Source organism: Hermetia illucens, chromosome 3 (genome assembly GCF_905115235.1).
Source record: "Hermetia illucens chromosome 3, iHerIll2.2.curated.20191125, whole genome shotgun sequence".
In the NCBI taxonomy this organism is placed as follows: Eukaryota; Metazoa; Arthropoda; class Insecta; order Diptera; family Stratiomyidae; genus Hermetia; species Hermetia illucens.
This window is the reverse complement of record NC_051851.1, coordinates 19,645,255-19,668,646: the sequence shown is the minus strand read 5'-3', so window position 1 is coordinate 19,668,646 and position 23,392 is coordinate 19,645,255. Positions and strand designations below refer to the sequence as shown.

The following is a 23,392-nucleotide window of genomic DNA, read 5'->3' as shown; positions in this document are numbered from 1 at the left end:
AATTTGTTTAAACCTGCTTTGAAATATACTGTTCCTATGGCAGACAATCAGATAGTCAGTAAATCGATTTTAATAAAGTTTTATTTCCCACAGAATTTAAAAAAATCGAAGTATTCCTTCCCCCTTTACAAGCAGCTAGCAAAGCAAAGAAAATGGACACTACCGAATGCATTTTTATTGCATTGATATGGAAAAAAAATTAAATGCGTTTCAAGCGAACAAGCCTTTTTTCCGTCTTCTTAATCTCCACCTTGAACCACACTATCTTCTTTACACGAAATTTTCTGTGCACCTTTTTTCCTTTGACTTTAGCATTTGGCAGATAATATTGAGCAGATCTAGAATGACTTTTAGGGAGCCTTTCAAGCTCCTCCTTTCTGACTAAAATCGCGGACAATAGAATATGGCATGCTCTGGGTCGTCAGGTGTATAATCACATTCGGAAGAAAAGGGAAAATCATCCATCTTGAATCTTTTCTAAAGCTTTCGCCATTTTTCGGCAACTCCTAAGCTGGTGATCACGAATTAAGCTCCTTTTCTTGGAATTCTCAATATTAAACGAAATATCGGCATTTAAAGTAAGTTTTTCGAAGGCTTCTTCCATTTTTTGTCAAAATTGTCCAGAGTTGTGGTCAGCTATTGTTTGTCTAATTTGTCATTAAACAAAAAGAGTTCGTTGTAAATCGTAATGAGCAAACCAAGTGACGTTATATTTTCTTCCAGCGGTGAAGTTTCTATTCAAGCTTCTTGAAATTTTATAAAATGTTGCGCCTGAAAAGATTCTTTTATTACAGTGATGCTTCAAATTTAGATGATTGCCTAGATAAAAAATAAATTACGGATGTGTTGGTTTCATTGACTATTATACTGAGTAATTTTCTGGGTTTCAATCAGTATTATCAAAAAAGCTGTCTTCATATCGGTGCATAGTAAGTGTTCTGGGAGGGGACATGAAGTATAAATAGAAGCAGTGATGGGATGTGACTGTTAGTTCCCTTTTAAAATGGCTACGAGTAGAACGTTCGTTGATTTATTCCTTCTAGTTAGTTTGGCCTGTGGACTGGGCAGTCTATCGGCGGTAAGAAGTTCCTACCTTTTGAAGTAACATTTAAGTTGTCTAATAATCAACCACACTAGTGATAAATAAGGCAATAAAGTGTTGTTCTTGTTGTGGCAGTGAAGTAGTTAGTTTAGTAGTTGTAAGGGAGGATCTGAATGGTTTTGCAAAAGTATCGTACCCACAGGAAAAAAGAGGGAATTCCACTAACTAACTATAATATGATGATATATTTCCTAACCGACAAGAAGTAACTATTGTAGCGTTGCGTTTGGTATTAAGCATTCTTCTATGTGCATTATCCTACATTGCACCACTGTCAGACAGTTTACCAGAATAAGTATGGATGTTTAATCACTCTCTGCACAGGGTCTGCAGACAATGTTCCCTAGTTTCCCCATGTTACAGCTTAGCTTGCAGTGACCCATGCAGAATTTGCAATATGATCCAGGCTTTCCATGATAAAGTCCAAACAATGTTATGTGTGTCTTAGCCCATACTTTTCCATAAGCACCCAGGACAGGTTTCAGTAGATCCAGTATACTTTCTTCAATCGTTTCTCCCCCTTCCTCGTCCTATTGTCATGGCTATAAACCCCCTCCCGATTCCACAGAAGGATTCTGGTCCATTGAGCGGCATTTCTCTTCCTTTTCTGGCCAGGTCATTCGTTGTCAAGTCGCCTTCTGACTCAATATGGCCTGGATGCTACTACTGTGGGAGTTAGGTGTATTGAAATTATTAAGGCATTCCTATTCCAGTCTAATGTCCTGAATGATTTGATAGTGGCCCGACTGTCGGTTGGAGTCGCAATAGTGGGCCCTCTACAGTTCCTATGGAAGTTGAAGTAGACACTATCTATCTATGGCGGTCTTTCCTTATTACCGGCATTCGGAATGAAGATCATTTTTGCCGCCCTCCATGCCCTTGGTATGCATCCTAAGGTTATACTGCCTTTTGGGGGATCTTGGAATGATTTTTAGGTCTCACTGGAAAAGTGCTGGGAAGATATCATCTACTTCGGGTGATTTCAATGGTTTAAGAGTTTCCACTGCCCATCTTACAATGACTTCCGGGCATAATTCTTCTACTCTTTACTCCAATTATCCTTTTCTCTCCCTCTGTGTGTTATTGGGTTGTTAGGCAGAATATTGCTAACCTCCACAATAGGGAGTGCAATATGCCCTTCCATTCTCAGTAAATGTTCCATTTTCCTTCTTCAGACAGACAGAGTATATTGCACTCTCTTTGGCTATAGCTTTGCATAGTTTAGATGCTTTTGTGGTTTGTTGACTCTGCTGCCTGGCGTCCTGACCTACGCCATCGTTCCATCTTAGGCAGGGTCCGCCACGTCTTCTTTTTCTACCATAGATATTGCCCTTATAGACTTTCCGGACTGGATCATCCTCATCCATACGGATTAAGTGACCCGCATACCGTAACCTATTGAGCCGGATTTTGTCCACAATCGGACGGTCGTGGTATCGCTCATAGATTTCGTCATTGTGTCGGCTACGGAGTCGTCCATCCTCATGTAGGGGGCCAAAAATTCTTCGGAGGATTCTTCTCTCGAATGCGGCCAAGAGTTCGCAATTTTTCTTGCTAAAAACCCAAGTTTCCGAGGAATACATGAGGATGATCCCACCCGGAAAATCTATAAGGGCAATACCTATGGTAGAAAAAGAAGACGTGGCAGACCCTGCCTAAGATGGAGCGATGACGTAGGTCAGGATGCCAGACAGTTTTTAGGGATATCAAATTGGTGGGCCTCGGCGCAAAACCGGGATGTCTGGAGTTCCTTATTAAGGCAGGCCTAGACCGGATACCGGTTATTGCGCCGTTGAATAGTTCTGTCTGTTTCGCCCAGTTGAATAGTTTTTGGATCCCTAGATGAGCCACCATTCACCATTCTCTCTATTCCAAAGTTGTCCTCAATTTTGAATTTTATTATTCTATGATCCGCCATTCATAAGAGTATTCCTTAAGGTTATATTTATGACCGTTTGCATTGCCAATTTCTAAGTTGAAGACACTATTCACTCCTTCGATTGATGCCGCTGCTTCCCCAATGTGGTATGAGGGGGGATAGTGCCCTCCTTTTGCATTTGTTCATAGGTCCGACGACTTATTCCTATGGAATCTGGGTATTGTATCATGTGAAGTAGTTGATGCTACGTTTGCCTCACGTTTTCTCCAACCGGCTTCCGATGCAGTTTGGATAGCCACGAAACCCCAGTCAGAAACTTTGGAACACATATATATTTTAATTTCGGTTAACGAATGATGCAAGCTCTTCGTTTTTCACAGGCGGAGTCCCGAGTTTTCTGCATACTTCTTCCCTGCAGATCAGGAATCTGTTCCTGGTGTACCCAAAGCCTTTAAGCAAGCACTATTCCATTACCATCCTTAGCGTTGCCCTTACAATTAGAGCAGATGCAGCTTTTGCATGCTGCAGGTTTACCAGTGCTATCTTAGTGGTAGCTATTGGTTTCATTAATGCTTCAAACTCTTCCTCAATGCCAGAGGTCAGACTCCTCCTCTGATATGGCACTTGTCTGCGTCTCATTGTCCGCTTTGAGTTTTGGGAAATCCAGATTTAGTTTGTCCAGTCTCTCTTCTTCAGTAGGCAACAGGTCGACTTCTTTAACATTCCTACCTATTCAGCTTCAAAGGCCTCCACGATTCCTTCTGCTCCTCTTCTGGACTAGCAATTTTTAGGGCCGCACCCTGAGCCATTCCGTGTTCTAACAATCTTCCAGTATGAAGCCTAGTCGAAAGTGTATGACGCTGAATACAATCTTGGCACCCCATTCCTTACACATTTGTCCAAGGATAGGGTTTTCGATCATTACCTGTTCCTCATGAGTAAATATATGCTACGAAAGTGATCTAAGTAAAATAACCAGCCCTTCACCGCCTTAGCAAAGTCAAAGTCAATGCCAGGTCTAATGGCTCTTACCTCTGCCTCTCACTTATCCGAGGTTTCCGAATATCTCGTTCTTGATTCCTAATCTCTGTTAATCCTCTCTTCTTCAATTCGCCCGCTTGAGGCTTAAGTCTACCTTCAGCCTCCTTCTCTCTGTTCACAGGCCGTCATTTTGATAGCGTACATACCATTTAGTGCATGCACCATTGAGCTCTGCTTTCTTTCTGGTACTTCCCTTGTGACCTCTGGTTCTGTTCTTCGCAGCAGGCCAATGTTGGCTCCGCCTGATTTCTCTTGTTGGGTATTGCCACCTGGGCAGTATCAGTAATAAGAGGATGAGTCCAGTTGATCACCTTGCCAATATAGCTGCTCAGAGTTAACGAAAAAATGGACAAAGGAGAACCTCCAAGTAGGGGCACCGGGAAACGCTGTATGCACATTGACTTGCTGGTCGTGATGCAGTAGGTGAAAGCTCTGGGGATAAGTAGGGCGATTAGACCTGAATCTGTACAGGAATCATCTGAAGTTGTTTTTGACACGAATCCTGACTAGAGGTTATCTAGTACCGTGGAACCGGAATATCCTTCCAAGAGCATATGTTTCAGGAGAAATCCTAGGGGAAGTGTTTTCGGTCCGGTTATTTTTGGCTCCTTTGTGGAAGTTGCATGGTGGCTGTGGTTGCGCTCACATCGTGGTCAGAGCTCCTTGTTGCCTCAAGCGTTGAAATAAGCTGTACAACGCGGGCCCCCTACCCCCAAGTTGCGGTAGGGCTCGCAACCGCTGAGACGCTGTGCTAGTCATGACGGGGCTTTGATTGCGGTCTCCAAAGCAATTCCTGTCCCAAGGGGATCATGTGGTTAGAGTGATAAGGCAGGTACTCACGTAAAACCACCGGGACCTTGCCAATAAAATCATGAATTTCGGTTACTCGTCCCCTTGTTCGAATCCTGGTTGTGTCATGGATGTTTGTATTTATTTGAACACTTATTCCGTTTTATCAAGGTTATTAGTTGCATAGCAATAACTATGATGATGTTGAAAATGAAGCGTAACCTCATGGGAAAGGAGAAAAGAAAAAAAGTTAAGAAAGAGGAATTGAATAAATTTCCTGTGCTCTAAAAAGGAGTGACAGGATACATAATGATTTAAACTTGGAACTTGTTTATATATTCTGCCATAAATCATGATATCTTCAAGGTGATCTTGATTAAATATCTGAAATGATAATGCACATTCAATCGTGCGGTAAATAATTTTTTGCATTCGATATTCAGGGTTACGTCATGGTATCTACATTGAACTATTTTTTATTGCAGTTTCTATCAGTTAAGATAGCATCGCAAACGGTATAGTGAAAAATTTCCGAATATTCGTCAATTCATTGCTTGAATAACTGATAAGGGTATCATTGTTTTTTGTATGTTATCTTCTGAGTATTCAAATTTCCATATGATTAGAAATTTTTCTGAATTAGTTTTGATTAAATCAAACGAAATCAATGAGGAAATTATGAATTATTGATAGATTAGCGCTTTTTTATCAGCCACAGTTTCAAACTCCAAGGGGTAAGCTTATGAAGGTGCATCTCTCCTGCTGCAGATTGAATTCCTTGATAATATTTCGGGGGAAATTCCGCTAACTCAACGGATTAGTCCCTGTCTGTCTGCCTTTTAGACACTTTTAGACAAATGCATTGAGAAAGTAACGTATATGTTACCGAAGTCTACAAGCCTTTATCTTCAATACGGCTAAGATGCTCTAGGCTCAAGGACCTGCTTGCGACGATGCACGTTGCAATTCCCTTTGGTGTTCACAACGCTCGGTAACCTCGCGAAGTGTACCGTTTGACGTTTGCGTCAAATCGCGAGCGTTATTCGTAAACGTCAGTTTTAGCTCCCACTTTGTTCGCGACGACCCATGTCCTTTGGTAGGTCATTAGTTCAAAGACATTGAGACGAAATGTCAAACCAGGAATTAATTGTTTTCGATACCCAAAAGGACGAGATTGTTGAGATAGTCGTAACATCAAATTAGATGACATTACATGACATAAATAGATTATAGATGGATGATCGTTCAACACTCGCAAAGCCCTCAAACCCCCCTCATCACGCTCACTACCAACAGAACGACTTTCACCGCGCTCGTCTTCCGTGCACTCCGCGTGGCTCGCGCGTGCTCTACGGAACGGAGCTTGGCGATGTTCTGGGTATGCTAGATAGCACTGCAGACGTAACCATTAATTTAGCACCAGAAGCAATGGTCAAACTACGTTTGCCAACTCAGAGGGCAAGATGTGTTCCTGAAGCTCCGTTTCAGATGTCTTGAGTTTGACTTGGTGGCGGCAGTAAACAAAAGGGTAAAGGAGAAAGAATGGAGGAGAGGCAACATATTCACGAAGTCAAAGCGGGTCCTGAAAGCATGCTTGCCAACAGGAAGGAGAGTGTTGATTGCTGATATCCCACTGGTAGTGGTAGATACCCATTATTAGAAGAGCCTAAAAAATAATGATGAAATAAAACTAATTTAAATCAGCCTCAACCGTTGCAAGAGAGCACAGGAACTGTTCTCAAAAATCATCTCTTAGAAGAACATTGGTGGGGTCATAATCTGCGAACCTTATTGCAACAACAGCAGCAAAGGCTGGATCAAAGATCTAACAGGAAAGGTAGCAATATTGGGTGTGTTGAAATCACGCACCTTCAAGAAATGCTGGTGGTCCCAGAAGTCGGGTTCATCGAGGAGAAAAAAGTGGGCTTCTACATCTAGAGCTGATCATCCCTTAATATATGTTACACCGGTCTTTTTCAAATGGGATATCGGTCTAGAAAGTAGCGCTTGCGTATGAGAGGCATGCGCCATAAAGGCATAGATAAGCAAAAAGGAGACTCCGCAGCGCGATAAATAAAAGCAAAGCTCGCGGCTGGCAGAAACTATTCATCGAGGTGAATGAGGATCCGTTGGGACTTGGCTATAAGCTTGTCACCCGGAAAATCGGGGCTCTGCGGAGGCCCTGCATACTAACTCCCGACCGGATGGACTGCATTGTATGGGCATTGTTCCCCAGAATCCTGTACGGGTTGATGTCAATAGCGTGGATAGCGTCGAGGATTGCCCCCTTTTCATAATGAAAGAGCTTGAAGAAGCGGTTCTCACTTTGGAGAATAAGAAGGCGCCAGGTCCTGATGGCCTCCCGGTGGAAGTTTACAAACTCCTGTTCAGCCAACAGCCAGACTTGCTGCTTGAGGCGTTCAATGCTTGCTTGAAAGAAGGCATTTTCACTTGACGCTGGAAAGTGGCCAGACTCGCGCTGATCCGCAAGGGTAAAGAAGACCGGAAGTTCCCGTCAGCATACCGACCGCTGTATATGCTTGACATGGCCGGGAAAGTGCTCGAGAAGCTCATCAGGAATTAACTCGCTGAAGCGATCCGCGCTGTCGGGGACTTACCTCATGGCAGTTCGGGTTCAGAACAGAGAGATATCACAGTGGATGCTATTATGGAGGTCGTAGATGCGGCTCATCTAGCCGAAGCACACAGCCGCGGATCACGACGGATAGTGCTCCTCATAACGCTTGATGTCAGAAATGCCTTCAATTCCGTAAAATGGACAGATATGTTAGGCACATTAGAAAACTAATTCCACGTGCCAAGCTATTTCTTGCTGATATTGAGGGATTATCTGAAAGACCGCTCCCTGCTCTACGAGACGCTAGAGAGCCACACGAGGATGGAAATCACATCGGGAGTAGTACAGGGATCTTTCCTAGCGCCTACCGAAGAGTCGCGCCTGGTCGGTTATACAGACGGCGTTGCGGCACTTGTTTCAAAAGCAGCTGTTAAATACCTTGGTTTAATGATCGACTCGAAGATGAGCTTCTTCGAAGAAATAAAAACAGCAGCGGACAGGGCTGCAGCTGGAGTCGCGTCCTTGAGCCGGCTAATGACGAATGTTGGGGGTCCTATATCTACTAGAAGACATCTCTTTACGTAAGCAACGCAGTCGGTTCTGCTCTATGGCGCGGAGATATGGGCTGATGCCCTTGATAAGGAGGTGCGTCGTAAGCGTCTTGCTCAAGTCCAGAGACGAGGAGCTTTACGAGTGGCGTCTGCTTATCGCATTACCTCCGAACCGGCCGTGATGGTGATCGTGGAATTGATTCCTGTTGTCCTCCTTGCCAAGGAGCGCAAAGCCATCTACCGCCGTAAGGGTGAGAACTTAAGAGAGGTTGTTGCCCGTGAAGAACGTCAATGCACCCTTATCGAGTGGCAAAATGAGCCAAGGGGCAGATGGACTGCAATTTAGACAATTTAGGCTCGTAGCTGAACCGAACGTACGGTGAGATTGATTACTTCCTTACCCAACTTCTAAGCGGGCATGGAGCTTTTCAGTCTTATCTGGACAGGATTGGGAGAAGTGGAACGGCTTTCGTTAGTAGCTTTATGTAGACACAGGGGAGTCTTCTCCAGACAACATTGTCAACATTGGTGAAAGGGATTCCCTGTCTTGAAGGCTCCCAAAGCTGGGAGAGCGGGAGGGCCAGCCCGAAATGATGTCAAACGGTTCCAGGCTAGTTCTCTGATGACAGGGAGGTGTTTAGTTGGTAGTCCGACAGAGTACTGTTTTGGGAGTCCAACACTCTGTGCATAAACGCATTCACCTATCCTACTCCAACAAGGATAGTTTCGAGTGCCGTGTTGGACGTACTACTCATCGCTTCGGTAATAATTTAGCAACAGTGAATTTTGTTCTGTGCCAGCAACTTCTGCTCTTAGTAAAACCTTAGTAGAACCTGTTGCGGTAAAAGTCTCCAGATATTACTTATCGGAGTCCTTCAGCATCAGAGCAATTGCAGGTTTGCTGGTATTATTTCTGAATGGGATTCTTCCACTTTAGCTTGGAGTCTACATACACTCCTGAATATTAGTCTGTTTGCATCGGCTTTTTTTCGACCCCTGATAAGGTGGGTAGCGTGTAGCTGCCCCAACTAACATTCCTAAGGATCATAACTAGTCTAGTGTTCTTAGGTTTACTGTGAATCGGAGGCCCCAATTGGATTGTCTCCGGTCATATACTCTGCCCGCAAACTTGCTAATAATTACTACTCAAAAACCTTTGTGCCCTCCAGGAACCATAGGAAGGTGTCTATGACCAAAAGTCATAGTTGTGGGTAGCCCCTAAAGTATCCTGTCTCAATAAACATCCGTTTGATCAATATATAAATCATTCTCCACTTCAGTAGGTGAAGAATCTAATTAGTTAGTGACTGAAAATCGCTGAAAATGAGGCATATTCGAAGGCACCTTTGATGTGTATGGTAGGACCTACTTCACCTTCGAAGTCATCTCAAGCAAGTTACTTGCCCTGATGATCGCTTAACCCACCTTATGCCGTTCTTCAGAGCTTCTACTAATTCCATCCAACAACTGCATCAGATTTAAGGGCTTGGTTGGGGAATACCTTTGATGTTCTCCTCCCTTTTGTTAAACACGAGGTCCACCATGATATTTTACCTTCCTTTGGCGTACTGAAAGGACAGCTCGCTTCGAAAACTTCTCTCATAGTAGTTGTGATCATCTGGGTTGTTTTGTCTTCTCTGGCAATAACATTGATGCGCCTTCCAAGGATTATAACCCGGATACTTTGATCTAGTTTCTACATCGCTCAATCTGTCGTCTATGGGTTACGAAATGAAAAGGCTGGAAGTGAATAAAAGCGCCGCATAATCAACCATAACCTCCGTTGACACTTTGCCACTCTATGATAAGAGCCATCATGTCAGAGAGTGGTACCGTGGAGTTGATAATCTCTCCCCTGATCAAACTAAGGATCTGTAGTTCGGTCCCTACTAGACTTTTTAAAAGTCTGGATTCCTACGTCTTTATTTTTGAACTTCTCCAATATATATGGTGGGCGATAACATCGCATACTGCTATTACCTCATGCTTTTGCTTTTGGCATACTGGTGGTAGCATACTGGGGAGCTCTTGTGAATGTTTCACTAGGAATTCCGTCTTTGTGATTGGGGAGGTAAACAGAGTGCCAAAGTACCAAATCTCCAAATCTAAGTCTCCGTGTTGGCCTCTCAAATTGACAGTTGTGGTTTCGCCATTCTTTAGGCCGATAATCAATTAAGCCTCAACGCCTTTTGAAATTACCACTCTTTGCAATCTACGGTTTAGAATAAGTTGCCGTGGGCTGGATTTCACCTTCACTGGCCTCGGAACCAGTACTAGTAACGAGACGGTACCAATCCTGTAGTAGAGCCGACAGTTCGTTTGTTCCCGAACCTTCTTAGTATCTGTTTCAGAAATGGTGATGGTCAGGAAAACTCTCGGCCTATCAGGACTCTATGTTACTCTCCTGCTGTGTTAAGGTTGATCTGTGCATTAAATTGTTCCAGAGTTTCTGCGCGTTTACGTTCCTCAGCCGTAAACCAGATAAAGCAGTTGTTCAACGATGGAAGCTCAGTAATCCTTTCACACTCATCGTTCGTAATTTTGTTGGTCAAGTTCACCCCTAACATTTTACGGTATACACCTACCGACTTGCCACGATGTCGTCCTTGCGATTAGGAGGAGCTTCTTTCTAAACTGGTCACACCCCTCACTATAGCAACCTAATGAATATGTGCCATTTATACATGGCCCATCCATTGGCTCCGATAGCCTTGACTGTAAATGAAGAATTAGCCATTGCCGGCCAAGCCCCCTTTGCTACCATTTGGGCTGAGGAGTTGGAATCGTAAGAGGACTACTGCCACTTCGTTTTATCCTTAGTCCCAGATACTCTGACTGATCCTTTCCCTTCAACCTTGGTACAACCCGAGAGATTATGATTTGTCGGAAGCGGTCTGCTCATCCATTAAGGACTGAGTCGCTCTACACTGACGAATTCAAAGCTGCATTATCACAGAAGAAAGTAGGTCGACTCCGGCAGAAGCCATTTTCACTAAGACAAGGCTCCTTGAAGCCCTGTGTGGAGTTGCCAAATCTCTTATCAGGCACATCCCTTTGTGCCGTAGAAATCCAGCGACCGCAGTGCTTCAGTAATGCTGAATAAAGTCACCATCGAAGGGAACGTTACCTCTCAACAGTAGAGATTAGTCGCGGGACTCGGGAAGGAATAAGGATAGTCCCCAGATATGTCGATCTTAGCGGAATACAAGAGAGGGGGATAAAGATAGGAAGAAGGCGCATGGAGATACACAGACCGCTATTATTAGCTTGCCGGTGGGATTAGGGGTTCAAATAATTACCGCGAGCAAGATAAGAATAGGTTGGGTCGGGTGCCGACTTAGGAAGCAAGTATCTTTCAAAGGATGGTTCAGATGCCTCGACTTCGACTTGGAGTGGTATGTAATAGTGAGTACGATTGGTCGAAAAGGTGCAGGAAGTGTAGACCGGAGAGCCAATCTTTGATAAGATAGTCCTCTGCCCCATATTGGAGATCCACAATGCATCTTGTGGAAAAGAAAAAATCGAGTGGACGACGGTTATCCAGCATATAGGAGGGAGCTGAATTCTAGGGCTAAATGAGGTTCATGCAAGGTGGGTGAGTAAACACTACACCCACAGTAATCACCAGGTCATCTTTCTCGGCATTAGAAATGAAGGAGGTCACAGTTTGAATGCGCAACAGAATTGGGAAAACCATAGTAGCTGGCTGGTTAACTGGACCCTTCGAGAAGGAGACATTCCTGGCGGCTGAGTCAGCTATGTGGGCGGGTAACTGAATCATGCGATTCTCCAATGCCAACAGCGTTTCCACGGCAGTAGGAAACCAAACTACTGGTGGAACCAGAAAATCTTACTATTGTGATTATCGTATCTATGAACGGGAACAAGAACAAGAGGGTGTCAGAACGCCCGGAGATGAAAAAAAAATACGGCAATCTTCGAAGGCCTTACGGGAAAGTAAGTGGAATTTCTACCGGCAGCTGTGCCTTGTTGTAATGGACAAGATTCGTGGGCAAAAATCAAGGGTAAGAGTCCTGAGCACGTCCCTTGTGCCCGCGACTCTTGTTCATAGTAATCGCAATTCTTTTCCCACAACACAAAAGAAGTGAACCTCAACCGATAGTTCAACAGGACGTCTTCTCGATCCCCAGAGTGACCGAGGAGTAACAAGAGACATGTGGAAGAATCTGAGATAATAAGGCTTCCGGACTGAACGAGAGTCGGAGTAAAGACTGGAAGTTTGCTACTAAAATCATGCATGGTTCATGAACACATTTGAATCGCTGAAGATGGAAGGACTGTTTCCCGTCCAGTGGTTGATTCTGCTATAGCGCATCCTCTTCATATCGCTTTATTTGTCTTTTAGACATTATGGGGAAGATGTTGGAGAGGGTGAAATACATCAGACTGCTATTGGGTCGGTAGTGGGCTTTAGAGAGTGCATTCTAGGGTTGATGCAATAGCGTGAATTTAGCTTGGGAGGTTGCCGTGGTAATACTGTATGTCAGGAGTGCCTTCAACTCGGTATTTCCCAAGACTCTACATTGAATCCCCTGCTGTGGACCATAATGTATGAGGAGTGCTTTGTCTTCCCGCGCCGAAGGAGACAACGTTGATTGGTTAGTTCATTTATAGTGCCTAATATCGGAAGACAAAAATCTAGTCGCCGGTTGCTTATCGAATGGGTGGTGAAATCGATCCTGCTATACGCGGCTCCTGTATTAGCAGGATAACACGGTGAACCAAGGAAGGGTGAGTTCGGCATGCCGGCCCATCGCGCTGAGGGTGTACAGCGCATATAGGACAGTATCCAGTGAGGCATCGCGGGGGTGATTCCCTTGGATCTGTCAGCGAAAATCTATCTATTTGCGTCGAATTATCGGAAGACGGAAGTAGCAGTCGATAGGTCACACACCAAGAAGTGACGACAATTGAATTACTGGCTACGCATGCAGTAGAATCCACTCTCTCAAGATAGCCGAATGAGTCATCCCAAGGAGACTTGGTTCAGAACAGTAGGGGAGGAGTGCCAGCTGAAGAAGTTGTGGGGAGCAGTCCTGACGGACGCTTGATTTAGTCGCGCTCCCCGTGAAGTAATACTTTACGGTCGTTCTGCGGGGATGTGGGCAGAGAAGTAAGGGTTGGCTTTAGTGGGTAAGAATTCCACATACTGCTGCAACCTGGCGCAGACGCGTTTTCTAAGACTTCTACCTCCATCCATAAAAAAGGGTCTGCTACCCAGAGTTCAATTTTCGTTGCCACAGCTAAGCTTCTAGTTTCTCGTTTGGTTCCCCTAAGGATCTTCTTCACCGATCTCCTTTGACCTCGACGACGATGTAGGTAATCGTCGAGGGAGCCGATACGGCTTACAAAATACAACTTTTCAGACAAGTTTACCAACATAACAAGGGGAAATCGTCGAAGTCGGGCGGATACTATTGCATTTACTTTTTGAGCACAACTAGTACCTAATAAATATCCTAAATATTACCCTTTCTAGGAAGACTTGCAAACAACCGGACGCTCTTTTACAATAGACTATGAAAACAACACTTTCCTTATGGATGGAGTTCCCTTCCGCTATGTGTCGGGATCATTCCACTACTTTCGGGCTTTACCGGAAACATGGAGGACTAGATTAAGGACAATGCGTGCAGCAGGCTTGAATGCAGTTTCCACGTAATGCATGGCTTACATGTCCTAATGAGTAACAGCTGAGTAGCCTTAATTGAACAATTCTTTCAGTTATGTCAACTGGGCTCTACACAACCCAAAGGATGGTATCTACAACTTTGACGGTATGGCGGACCTTGAGAAGTTCATCAACCTGGCCCAAGAGGAGGGTCTTTACGTGATATTACGACCAGGACCCTATATCTGTGCTGAAATTGAAAATGTAACAAAATTTCCTTATAGGATTCAGAAACACTAGATCTTAATTTTTTTTGTAAAATGTACAGGGTGGACTTCCGTATTGGTTACTCTCGAAAAATCCTGACATGAAGGCAAGGACCAATGACGAAAGTTACACGAAGGAAGTTTCCATTTGGTTTTCCCAACTGATGCCAAGAATCCAGAAATACCTATATGGGAACGGTGGACCTATCATTATGGTCCAAGTTGAGAATGAATACGCTCTCTTCAGTGCCTGCGATAAGGATTATATGAATTGGCTCCGGGATGAGTTCAGGAAATATATTAAAGATGAAGCTGTTCTATTTACGACTGATCCTCCTAGTAGCAGACTATCCTGTTCGAAGGTCGAAGGTGTTTATGCTACAGTCGATTTTGGAGCAAGTAAGTGCAGGTCTTAGAATAGTAAAGGATCAATCTCAATTTCGAAGTAGTTTAACATAACGTGACCAATTTTTTTAAGCAAACGATATAAACGGCCAGTGGAAAGGACAGCGCTCAGTAGAACCAAAAGGTCCTCTGGTGAATTCAGAATTCTATCCAGGATGGCTGACTCACTGGGGTGAAGAGAATCAACGACGCAATGCTGATGATATTGTTGACTCTTTCAAGTAAGTATATTTCATCTTAATTAAATTTTTCTTCTAGAGCCTAAAGGATCCTTTTTTTAAAAAGATATTTGTTAAATTCGTTAGACAATAATATGTTATTCTATCTTCAATAGAGGAATAATGCAAACTGGAGCGAATGTCAACTTCTACATGTTCTTCGGTGGAACAAATTTCGGCTTCAGCGCTGGAGCTAATGCCCAAGGATCAGGAAACTACGCAGCCCACATCACATCCTATGATTATGATGCACCCATGGATGAAGCTGGAGATCCAACTCCAAAGTATATGAAAATTCGTGAAGCAGTTGGTCAATTCTTGGAATTACCATCAATACCAGTACCGGAAAAGGCTCCTAAAATGAGTTTGCCAGATATTCAGTTGAAGCCCATAGACCTGCTCCTTTCTGATTCAGGACGACGTAATCTTGTCACAAAAACTGTCACATCAGACCACCCGCAAAGTTTCGAACAGTTGGACCAGTTCTCTGGATTGGTTATCTATGAAGCTGAACTTCCCGTGTTCCAGATAGATCCAGTTTTGCTGACCGTTAATGGTCTTGCGGACAGGGCAATTGTTTTAGTGAATCAAACTTTCATTGGAGTTCTATCGCGCCAAAATAATATCAACTCCTTGCCCATTAATGATGGCTTCGGGAAAACCTTACAGATTATTGTCGAAAATCAAGGAAGGATAAACTTTGCTATTGCAAATGATCAGAAGGGAATCCTTGGGAGTGTGGTGGTCCAAGAGGCGGACGACAGCAAATATGAAATTAAAGGTTGGGAATCGTCATCTGTCCCACTGGAAAGTGAGCAAATAATGAAGCTGGTAGAGGAACGTAAGGATGAAGTCGTGGAAGTCAACAAACGTGGACTGCTCTTAGAGGGTCCAACAATTTATTATGGTGAATTTGTTATCTCTGATGGTGACGAAATCTACGACACATATTTAGATCCAACCGGGTGGGGCAAAGGTGTAGTGTTTGTGAACGGTTTCAATTTGGGACGATATTGGCCTAATGTTGGACCGCAAATAACTCTCTATGTCCCCAAGGAACTGTTGCAGAAAGGCACTAATAAAATCACAATTGTGGAATATCAAAATGCTCCTTCGAATGGCCGTATCCGTTTCACTTCAACCCCGCAATTAGATGGAGGCAACAGTTATGTTACCTTAGAATAATCTTTTTGGATGATCAATTATAAGAAGCTGAAAAAATAAAGCAATACTTTCAAAAAACTCTGGTTTTTTCGATAGGGAACAGGCTCATTATTAAGCTTGAAGGGGTAGGTTTAGGACAATTTAAGTTTTCTGGTTTAGGGATTCGGGTACGATCTACCTGGGTTTTGCAGCCAGTGTAGATGTTGTATTTGGTAAACTGGAATAAACTGGTGACAGCTGATAGTCTCGCTTGAAGGCCATGCTCCTCTATCAAAAGGGGGAGACCAAAACAGGCCGAAAGATAGGCTTTCAAGTACCTCTTGAGAATTTCGCAGATAGAAGAAGAAAGTTATCTCGGAGAATAGTTTCCATCCCGTGTAACGTCAGGTTTTTTGTAGAAGGGAATGATATGAGCTTCCTTCCTATCAGGAAAGATACCTTCATTATAAATGATATATTCCCACTGCTGTGGCGAATCGTTAGTGCTCATTAGATATTGGGAATATGCAATGTAAGGCAAAAAGCCCCACCTCCTTCTTGCTAGAGCGCGTCCTGGACTTCTACTTAAGGACGATTATGGAGAGAATGCCTTTCTCTAAGTCCCAGTATGCCTATGGTGATATTAGTGTCAGGAATGTTTTCGTCCATTATGAGCGACATCACGGAAGGTGCAAAAGGTGTGCCTGTGGGTTGCAAGATGCGGACTATACCAACCCAACCAAAACGAAACTGATGCTGTTCATCACCAAAACAAGGATACCTGAATTCCACCTACTACGGCTGAATAAACAAAGATTGGTTCTTTCTTCCAGTGTAAAGTACCTGGGTGTAATCCTAGATCCAAACTAAATTGGAAATTGAACACTGAACTGAGGGTTAAGAAGGTCTATATCTTTTATGCCTGCAATGGAACCTTTGCAAAAGAAATGGGGTCTCCGGCCGATGATGGTTCTCTGGATGTACAGCGCTGTAGTGCGTCCGATCCTTACGTACGGCTCTATTGAATGGTGGCAGGCTTTGAAGAAAAAATACAATAGAACGAAGTTTAATAGGATTCAAAGAACCGCGTGTGCAGGTGCTACTGGGGCTCTGTAGTCCTGCTCGGCAGATGCTCTTAATGTACTCCTGCATCTCCTAGACCTCCACATTAAATACGTTGCAGCGTGCAGTGCCGTCAGACTACCTAAGTCCGGATGCTGGCAGCGAAGTCTTACGGCCACAGTGACACCGTAGACGAAGTACCTCGGAAAATCAGGGCATTCCCCACGGACTATGCCACACGCAAGCTGAACTTCACGAGAAACTTTGCTGTGGACTTTCCAACCAGGGCAAAGTGGAAGACCGGTGGCGTCCTGCAAGGTTATGACTTAGTATTCTTCACCGAAGGATCAAAGATGGCCTGTGGAGTGAGCGCAGGGGTTTTCTCGAATACATACAGCGTATGCAAGTCGTATGGTCTCCCAGGTTTCGCCAGTATATTCCAAGCGAATGTACTGGCGATACTGCAAGTTTGTCGATGGCTGAAGCGTGATCCGTGCCCCAAGCGTAACATAACCATTCTGATTGACAGCCAAGCGGCTATCAAGGCTTTGTACTCAACGACGACATCCTCCAGGAAAGTGGGGCAATGCGTGGACTGCGCGTGCTGACGAATTGGACAGGCAGCCTTTCGGCTTGCGGGGAGGGGGTACCGTCGGAGGAGTTTCTGTAGGATGCAAAATGCGGACTCGGCATAAATGCCAGCAAAATGGAGCTGATGTTATTTCGGCGGCTAAATGAACAAAGACTCGGCCTTTCCTCCAGTGAAAAAATATGGTCCTTGGATCCTAAGTTAAATTGGTGACTGAACAAAGAACTGAGGGTTTAGATGGTCTGTATTGCCTTCTACGCCTGCAACAGGAACTTTGTAAGGCAATTGGGCCTTCGACGGAGGATGGTTCTCTGGATGTACACAGTCGTGATTCGTCCCATTCTAACGTAACATACCCTGACGTCAGATAACGACAACTCAACACCTCCGCCAAGTGAAGAAGGAAGTTACAGACATGGGACCTTAGTAGTGGACAAGAATAGGTAAGAGTCTAGGGACCTGAGGGAAGAATTGACGTAACAGGGAAGCAGGTTGGATATAATGGTATAAAGAGGTCAAGAGCTTGATCGCATAAGGATAAAATCCCACTTGATGGTCGGCAGGGTCTAAATTCAAACTTTCGAAATTAAAGTTGAACTTAACAGGCTTGAGTACAGTATGGAATTTAGAAACAGGATGATGGGCGTCTGAAACAACTTTGAGAGGAGTGTGTACCCGTTATAATAAATTTAGAAAAGCAACTCACAAACAAGAGCAAAAGTGCGGTTTGTGTGACTTTTGGTGAGACTGAACTGTTGAAAAGTCGCTCAACAGCGATTAGGACGCCCTTGTCAACTGTGTTACCTTAAGTCGTGCATCTCCCATCACAGCGACAAATAAAAAAAACCTTTGAGGTGCTCAGAATCCAGAATCCAAATCTTATCATCCAACAAAGTTTCAGAAGTGCAGATTATGTAGTGCTGGTAATCCATGGCAAAAAGATTGATGTCCAACCGTTTCACTCTTAGATCTCTTACATTTTAGTAGAAAAGTCTCTCGTTGGGCTGTACGGAGGCCGAGGAGGACGAAAGGCAAGGACCGCAACCACGATGGATCGTCGTGAGCCATTAAGGCAGCCTTCAGCGTGCCAACGTTCCAACATATCATTGGACTGTGGATGGTATGCAATAGTCCTATGCCCTTTTGAAGCCCAGGAGCTTTTGTAACTCCGCAAAACGAGTAGATTCCAATTGCATCCTCTGGTTCGTAATGATTACGACTGGAACACCAAAGCGCGGAATCCACTCTCGACAGAGGGCCTCGGCACATAATTGTGCCGTAATATCAGACAGAGGTGTTACTTCGGGCTACCGCGTAAACCTATCGATGATTGTGAGGCAATACTTGAATCCGTGCGAGTCTCGCAAAGGGTCGATGATGTCAAGATGGATGGTGTGAAAGCGCTTGGTTGACCTAGGAAATACATCTACTTCCTTTTGAACGCACTTGTTGACATTGCACTTCTGGCACGCGATGCACTGTCTGGCCCAAGAGTTTACAACCTTGTTCATGGACGGCTAGAGGTATTTTTCAATGACTAACCGGTTCGTCGTCCTGATGCCTGAGTGCGCAAGATCATGTATTGGGTGAAATTCTTCCCTGCGCAAATCGGCCGGAATGAATAGCCTGGGTCCCTTATCTGAGCTCTCGCAGAATAAATAAGAGTTTGAACCGAAAATAGGAAACTCCTTGAACTTGTATTTGGAATTTACATTCAAGCTCTGAAGCTCCCCGTCGTCTTTTTGTGCTGTGATCGTAGGGGCTGTAAATCATTGAGCTGTTTTGAAAAGAAACTCAACGGTTGCCAGATTTGATTCACCCATTGGTAAAGAGCTGCGCCTACGTCTTTGGTTTTGAGCCCAGACAAGTAGGCGTTCGGGATCGCTTGGTGGTGACCGGCCTTGGCCAAGAACCGACGATAGAAGTTTAACATGCCCAAGAACCTTCGCACATCCTTTACCGTGGTTGGTAGGGGGAAACTCTTTATCGCCTCTGTTTTGTCTGAGTCAAGGTGGATACCGTCGGGGTTATCCCATTGGCCGAGAAATTTTACCTGCCTCTAGAGGGATCTGCATTTTTCAACATTTAGTACAATTCCGGCCTGAAGAAGACGTTGAAAAATGCACTCGAGATGTTCCCAGTGGTCAGATTCTCAAGAGAAAGCAACCAAAGCATAATCTATGTAGACGATATAAAAGTTCAAGTTTTGCAAGACAGAGTGGATGAACCTCTGGAAAGTCTGTACAGCGTTGCACAAGCCGAAAGTCATCCTGGTGAACTCGAAGAGTCCGAAAGGTGTGCAGATAGCTGTCTTCGGGAGCGACAAGGATCTGGTAATACGCCTTAGCTAGATCTAAGGTCATAAAAACACGGCAGTTCGTTAGCGGAACTGTCTAAGCATTCAAACGCCTATAATCTCCTCATGGCCGCCATTCGACGTTTGGCTTAGGAACCAAATAAAGGGGTGGGGACCACCAGCTATTGGAAGGTCTGCAAATACTCTGTTTCATTAAATCGTTGAACTCTCAACAGCAAGCTTCTGGGGTGAAAGTGGACGCAGTTTTGAGAAGATTGGAGAGCCGGTATTGTTGATGTGGTGCTGCACCTCGTGCTTAACCGGCTTGGAGAAACTACTTTCCGTAGTAATGTTGCTATACTTTCTGAGGAGTGCGCGAATTCGGTGGTCTCCAACATCCTCGAAAATTATTGAAATTGAGATTGAGATTATCATTTTGGCAGGTAGAAATTTCCCCTGACGTCTGCAATGAAGTTGCGGGGTCTATCCAAAGCCTTGTTCTGCAAGTCCACCAGCAGCCCATAGTGTATCAAAGCCGCTTTGTGTCTCTATTGGTGTTTATCAAGGAAGTGCCCTCTCACCACTCCTCTTTATTCTTGGTATGGACAACGTCACACGAGACATCCAACGTCCAGCACCCTGCTTTATGCAGATAATGTTTTCCTAGCGTCTAATAACAAAAATGATCTCGAGCAACTTGTCCAAAAATGGAATTAATGCCTCACGGTCTCAGATTGAACTTTAATAAAAGCTTTTGACGACCGATCCCCATGAAACAGACACAATCACTGTCAGCGGAAGTGACCTGCCCAGAACTGAGATTGCATCCAGATCACGCATTTAATAGAACAAAATGGCTTAATCGATCACAACAAGCCGATCCTGTTGGTGAATGGAAGAAAGGTTGAAGAAAAAGAAGATCCTCTGTTCCTTTTGCAAATATGTGATATTGTACTCTGATAAGCCTTCTTACAACGCACGCTGGCTTGAACATTCTTAATCTCCAAAACTTAATCCGGTCCGCCTTCATCATGCGGCTGTCTTTCGATAGTGGGAGTCAAAATAATTTTTTTTTCTGATGCAAGTTAGGTTGTCGATTACGTTCCGAAGGGGCAAAATAAGCTCTGACATAATCGGGAAAAGCAGAAACGGATCGACCACCATAAGAAATCAAAGGCTGCTATACCCGTTAAGAGGGAGAGCGTGTCAACATCATGCTTTTAAGCTCGAATACAGCCGGAAACCTCTGGAAATGCAGCGATGCGTGTGCGTACGGGCCAGATTTCCGTGGACATGTTGACGGATGTGGCAGTGGATAGGTCACACTTCAAAACAGACAGAGTCCTGAGTGCTAACCATTACAGGTGCTCAGAGGTGGCGGCGAGGAAGATGGGGCGGCAACCCCATCGGCCAAACTAAAACCAAGTGGCCGAGGAGAACCTCCATAGTGGTGGCACCGTGAGACGCTGTAATCACTTTGGTTTGCCGGCCGTGATTCAGTAGGCGAATGCTTCAAACGCCTAATCAGGGCGATCAGACTCGAGTCTGCACGGGGACTCATCTGAAGTGGCAAATTGGTCACGAAACCTTACCAGGGGTATACTGGTACCATGGGAACCGGGAAAGCCCCACACACAATTCCATTACCAACTATGTCATGTAATGGAATCTACTACTACTTATTTGAAACAATCTATTCTATTTGACGACCCCTATTTCTCCTTTTCTTCTCAACTCCTTCTAAGATCTCAACACTTGTAAGAAGAAGAGTATGTCACGTTTCAGGTTGAGCCGGTTTGTTCAAATTGTATTTTCTGCAGCCCAAGCTTTGAAACGATGGACTTAAGACATCTGGCTTTTGTCATATGAGACCATATGAGGGACCAAGGTACAAGAATTTGATTCACTGTCTCGAACGGGCTAACAAAGAGGTAATCAACGCATATCGACGGGTACTTCGGTATAGCTGCATTTGTTAGTTCAAAGAAATGTATTACAGCTCTGCTCTTGTGGTTGACAATCGCAAACTCAGACGATCATCTCCCAACCCTCGTATTCATTATATACGATATGCTATACGACTCAGCTGCTTGAGTAATCTACATGAAAATTAATAATAATAATTGAAAGTGCAGGAACTTTGCAGTCTTGCAGGTTACTCACTGAGGAAGCTGTCACCGTACCTGGAAGTTAGATATAAAATGCAAATTCATCTATGAAAAGAAGGAGAAACTTGAGGTGCGGTACGGATAACCGGTGGGAGTCGTCTGACTTGGCGACTGGGTTGGGCTCTCGTAATGGACAGCATCGCCTTGTACCGCTGATCAAGGGGCGGTTCGACGTTTAGGCGCCACGACGACCAGGAGCATTGCTCCGTCTGCTGCAGCTGTTTCGCACAGTCTGCGGCAACCACTTCAACAGGTTCGCGTAGGCAGCCGATGAAGTCGGCTGAGGAAATGAACCTCTTCATCATTCGGTTCTACTACGAAATAACGGCGGGGGCGGGTACAACATCTTACCGCCCCTTGTTGCAACAGAGATTTGCCGAACGTTTCCCGCAATTCGCGTACGTGACTCTGGAGCGAGTCGTAAACCAGTACCGCTTTATTACTCACAGCGACACAATCTCGGCCATCATCAGGGTGCGTATTCGACTTGAGGTCAACGCAGAAACTGGTGACCAAGAGTTGATGGGGGCAGACACGGCATCATCAACAACACCAGCTGAGGTTTCCGCTGAGGTTTGGAACGAATTCCGAAGAGCATGTATAGAAATCTCGGACGGGGATTCTTTGCATAGACAGGGTATCTCCAGCACCTCCGAGAATTCTATCTCAAATCAATGATGGGATTGCATCTCGACTGTGTGCTGATATGTCGTTGCTGCAACTACAATCACTTGTGTATTGTGGTGCATGTTACAGCTATCAGATTGTACGGTTAGAAGATTCGCTTTCGTGTTATTGGTTTGAGTGACCAAAGAGATCCACAGTGGAAAATTCGCCTGGAACGTCGGCGGGACTGACTAAGGCAGGACATTGCTAGGCTGATTCAATTCTGCGCTAGCAATGCCAGCAGACGGATGAGAAATAAAGTGCAGAGAGTTTAGAGAAACTATGCCATTTTCAGCGAAACACCCGTAGTTAAAATTCTTGGCACACCAAAGTAGAAACTTTCTGTCATATGCAGTCGGTTACGACGGTATGGCGAAAGTCACTCCAGACGTGTCTAGAATGCAACTTACGCGAGGAACTAGCGGAGTTTTTTCAGATCACTCAACAAATCCCAACACAACGTCCAGACCGTACTGTTTTCGGTAACGGAAGCGAAAGAATATCGGGGTGGACTTTGGGGATTAACCGCATTCAGCATGCTGAGTGGATCACCGCTGAAAGCACCCGCCATGCCACTACGCTTGACATGAATTTTGCGGATGTTACCGAAGAGGAAGTTCGACGAGAAATAAAAATAATTGAAGGGGCCCAGGTGTGGATCGGGGACAGAATTTCTGGTATAAGAAATTTACCAGCGTACACAGTCGGTTGGCACACAGTATAAATAAGGTCATGAATCGGATGGAGGAATTTCCACCCTTCCTCACTGCGCGGATTACCTACCTTATCCCTAAGAAGGACACGGTGCAGGACCCCGCTGATACAAGACCGATTACTTGCTTAACAACCCTCTACAAATTCATAACGTCCATTATTAGTGGAAGAGTCAATGCGCACCTCAAGACCAACAACATTCTGTCCGAGAAGCAGAGGGATTGCCGAGTTGGGTCAAGGGGTTGAAAATTGCAACTCATTATCGACTCGGTAGTTGTAGGACAAGCAAATAG

General features: G+C 44.6%; 1 protein-coding gene across 1 annotated transcript; it reads left to right on the top strand.

Annotated features, from left to right (window-relative positions):
- The first annotated feature begins 995 nt into the window (after positions 1-995).
- On the top strand, positions 996-15,697 carry LOC119652495 (beta-galactosidase-like). Its single transcript, XM_038056677.1, has 6 exons — positions 996-1,078; positions 13,441-13,619; positions 13,686-13,836; positions 13,901-14,237; positions 14,317-14,464; positions 14,578-15,697. The coding sequence occupies exons 1-6, from the start codon at positions 1,004-1,006 to the stop codon at positions 15,644-15,646; spliced, it is 1,959 nt and encodes a 652-aa protein (XP_037912605.1). The 5' UTR covers positions 996-1,003; the 3' UTR covers positions 15,647-15,697.
- The last annotated feature ends 7,695 nt before the right edge of the window (positions 15,698-23,392 follow it).

Coding starts and splice junctions, on each gene's coding strand:
- LOC119652495 (XM_038056677.1), top strand. CDS start 1,004: ATGGCTACGAGTAGAACGTTCGTTGATTTATTCCTTCTAGTTAGTTTG. Junction 1,079..13,440: donor GACTGGGCAGTCTATCGGCG/GTAAGAAGTTCC, acceptor TACCCTTTCTAG/GAAGACTTGCAAACAACCGG. Junction 13,837..13,900: donor TCTGTGCTGAAATTGAAAAT/GTAACAAAATTT, acceptor TAAAATGTACAG/GGTGGACTTCCGTATTGGTT.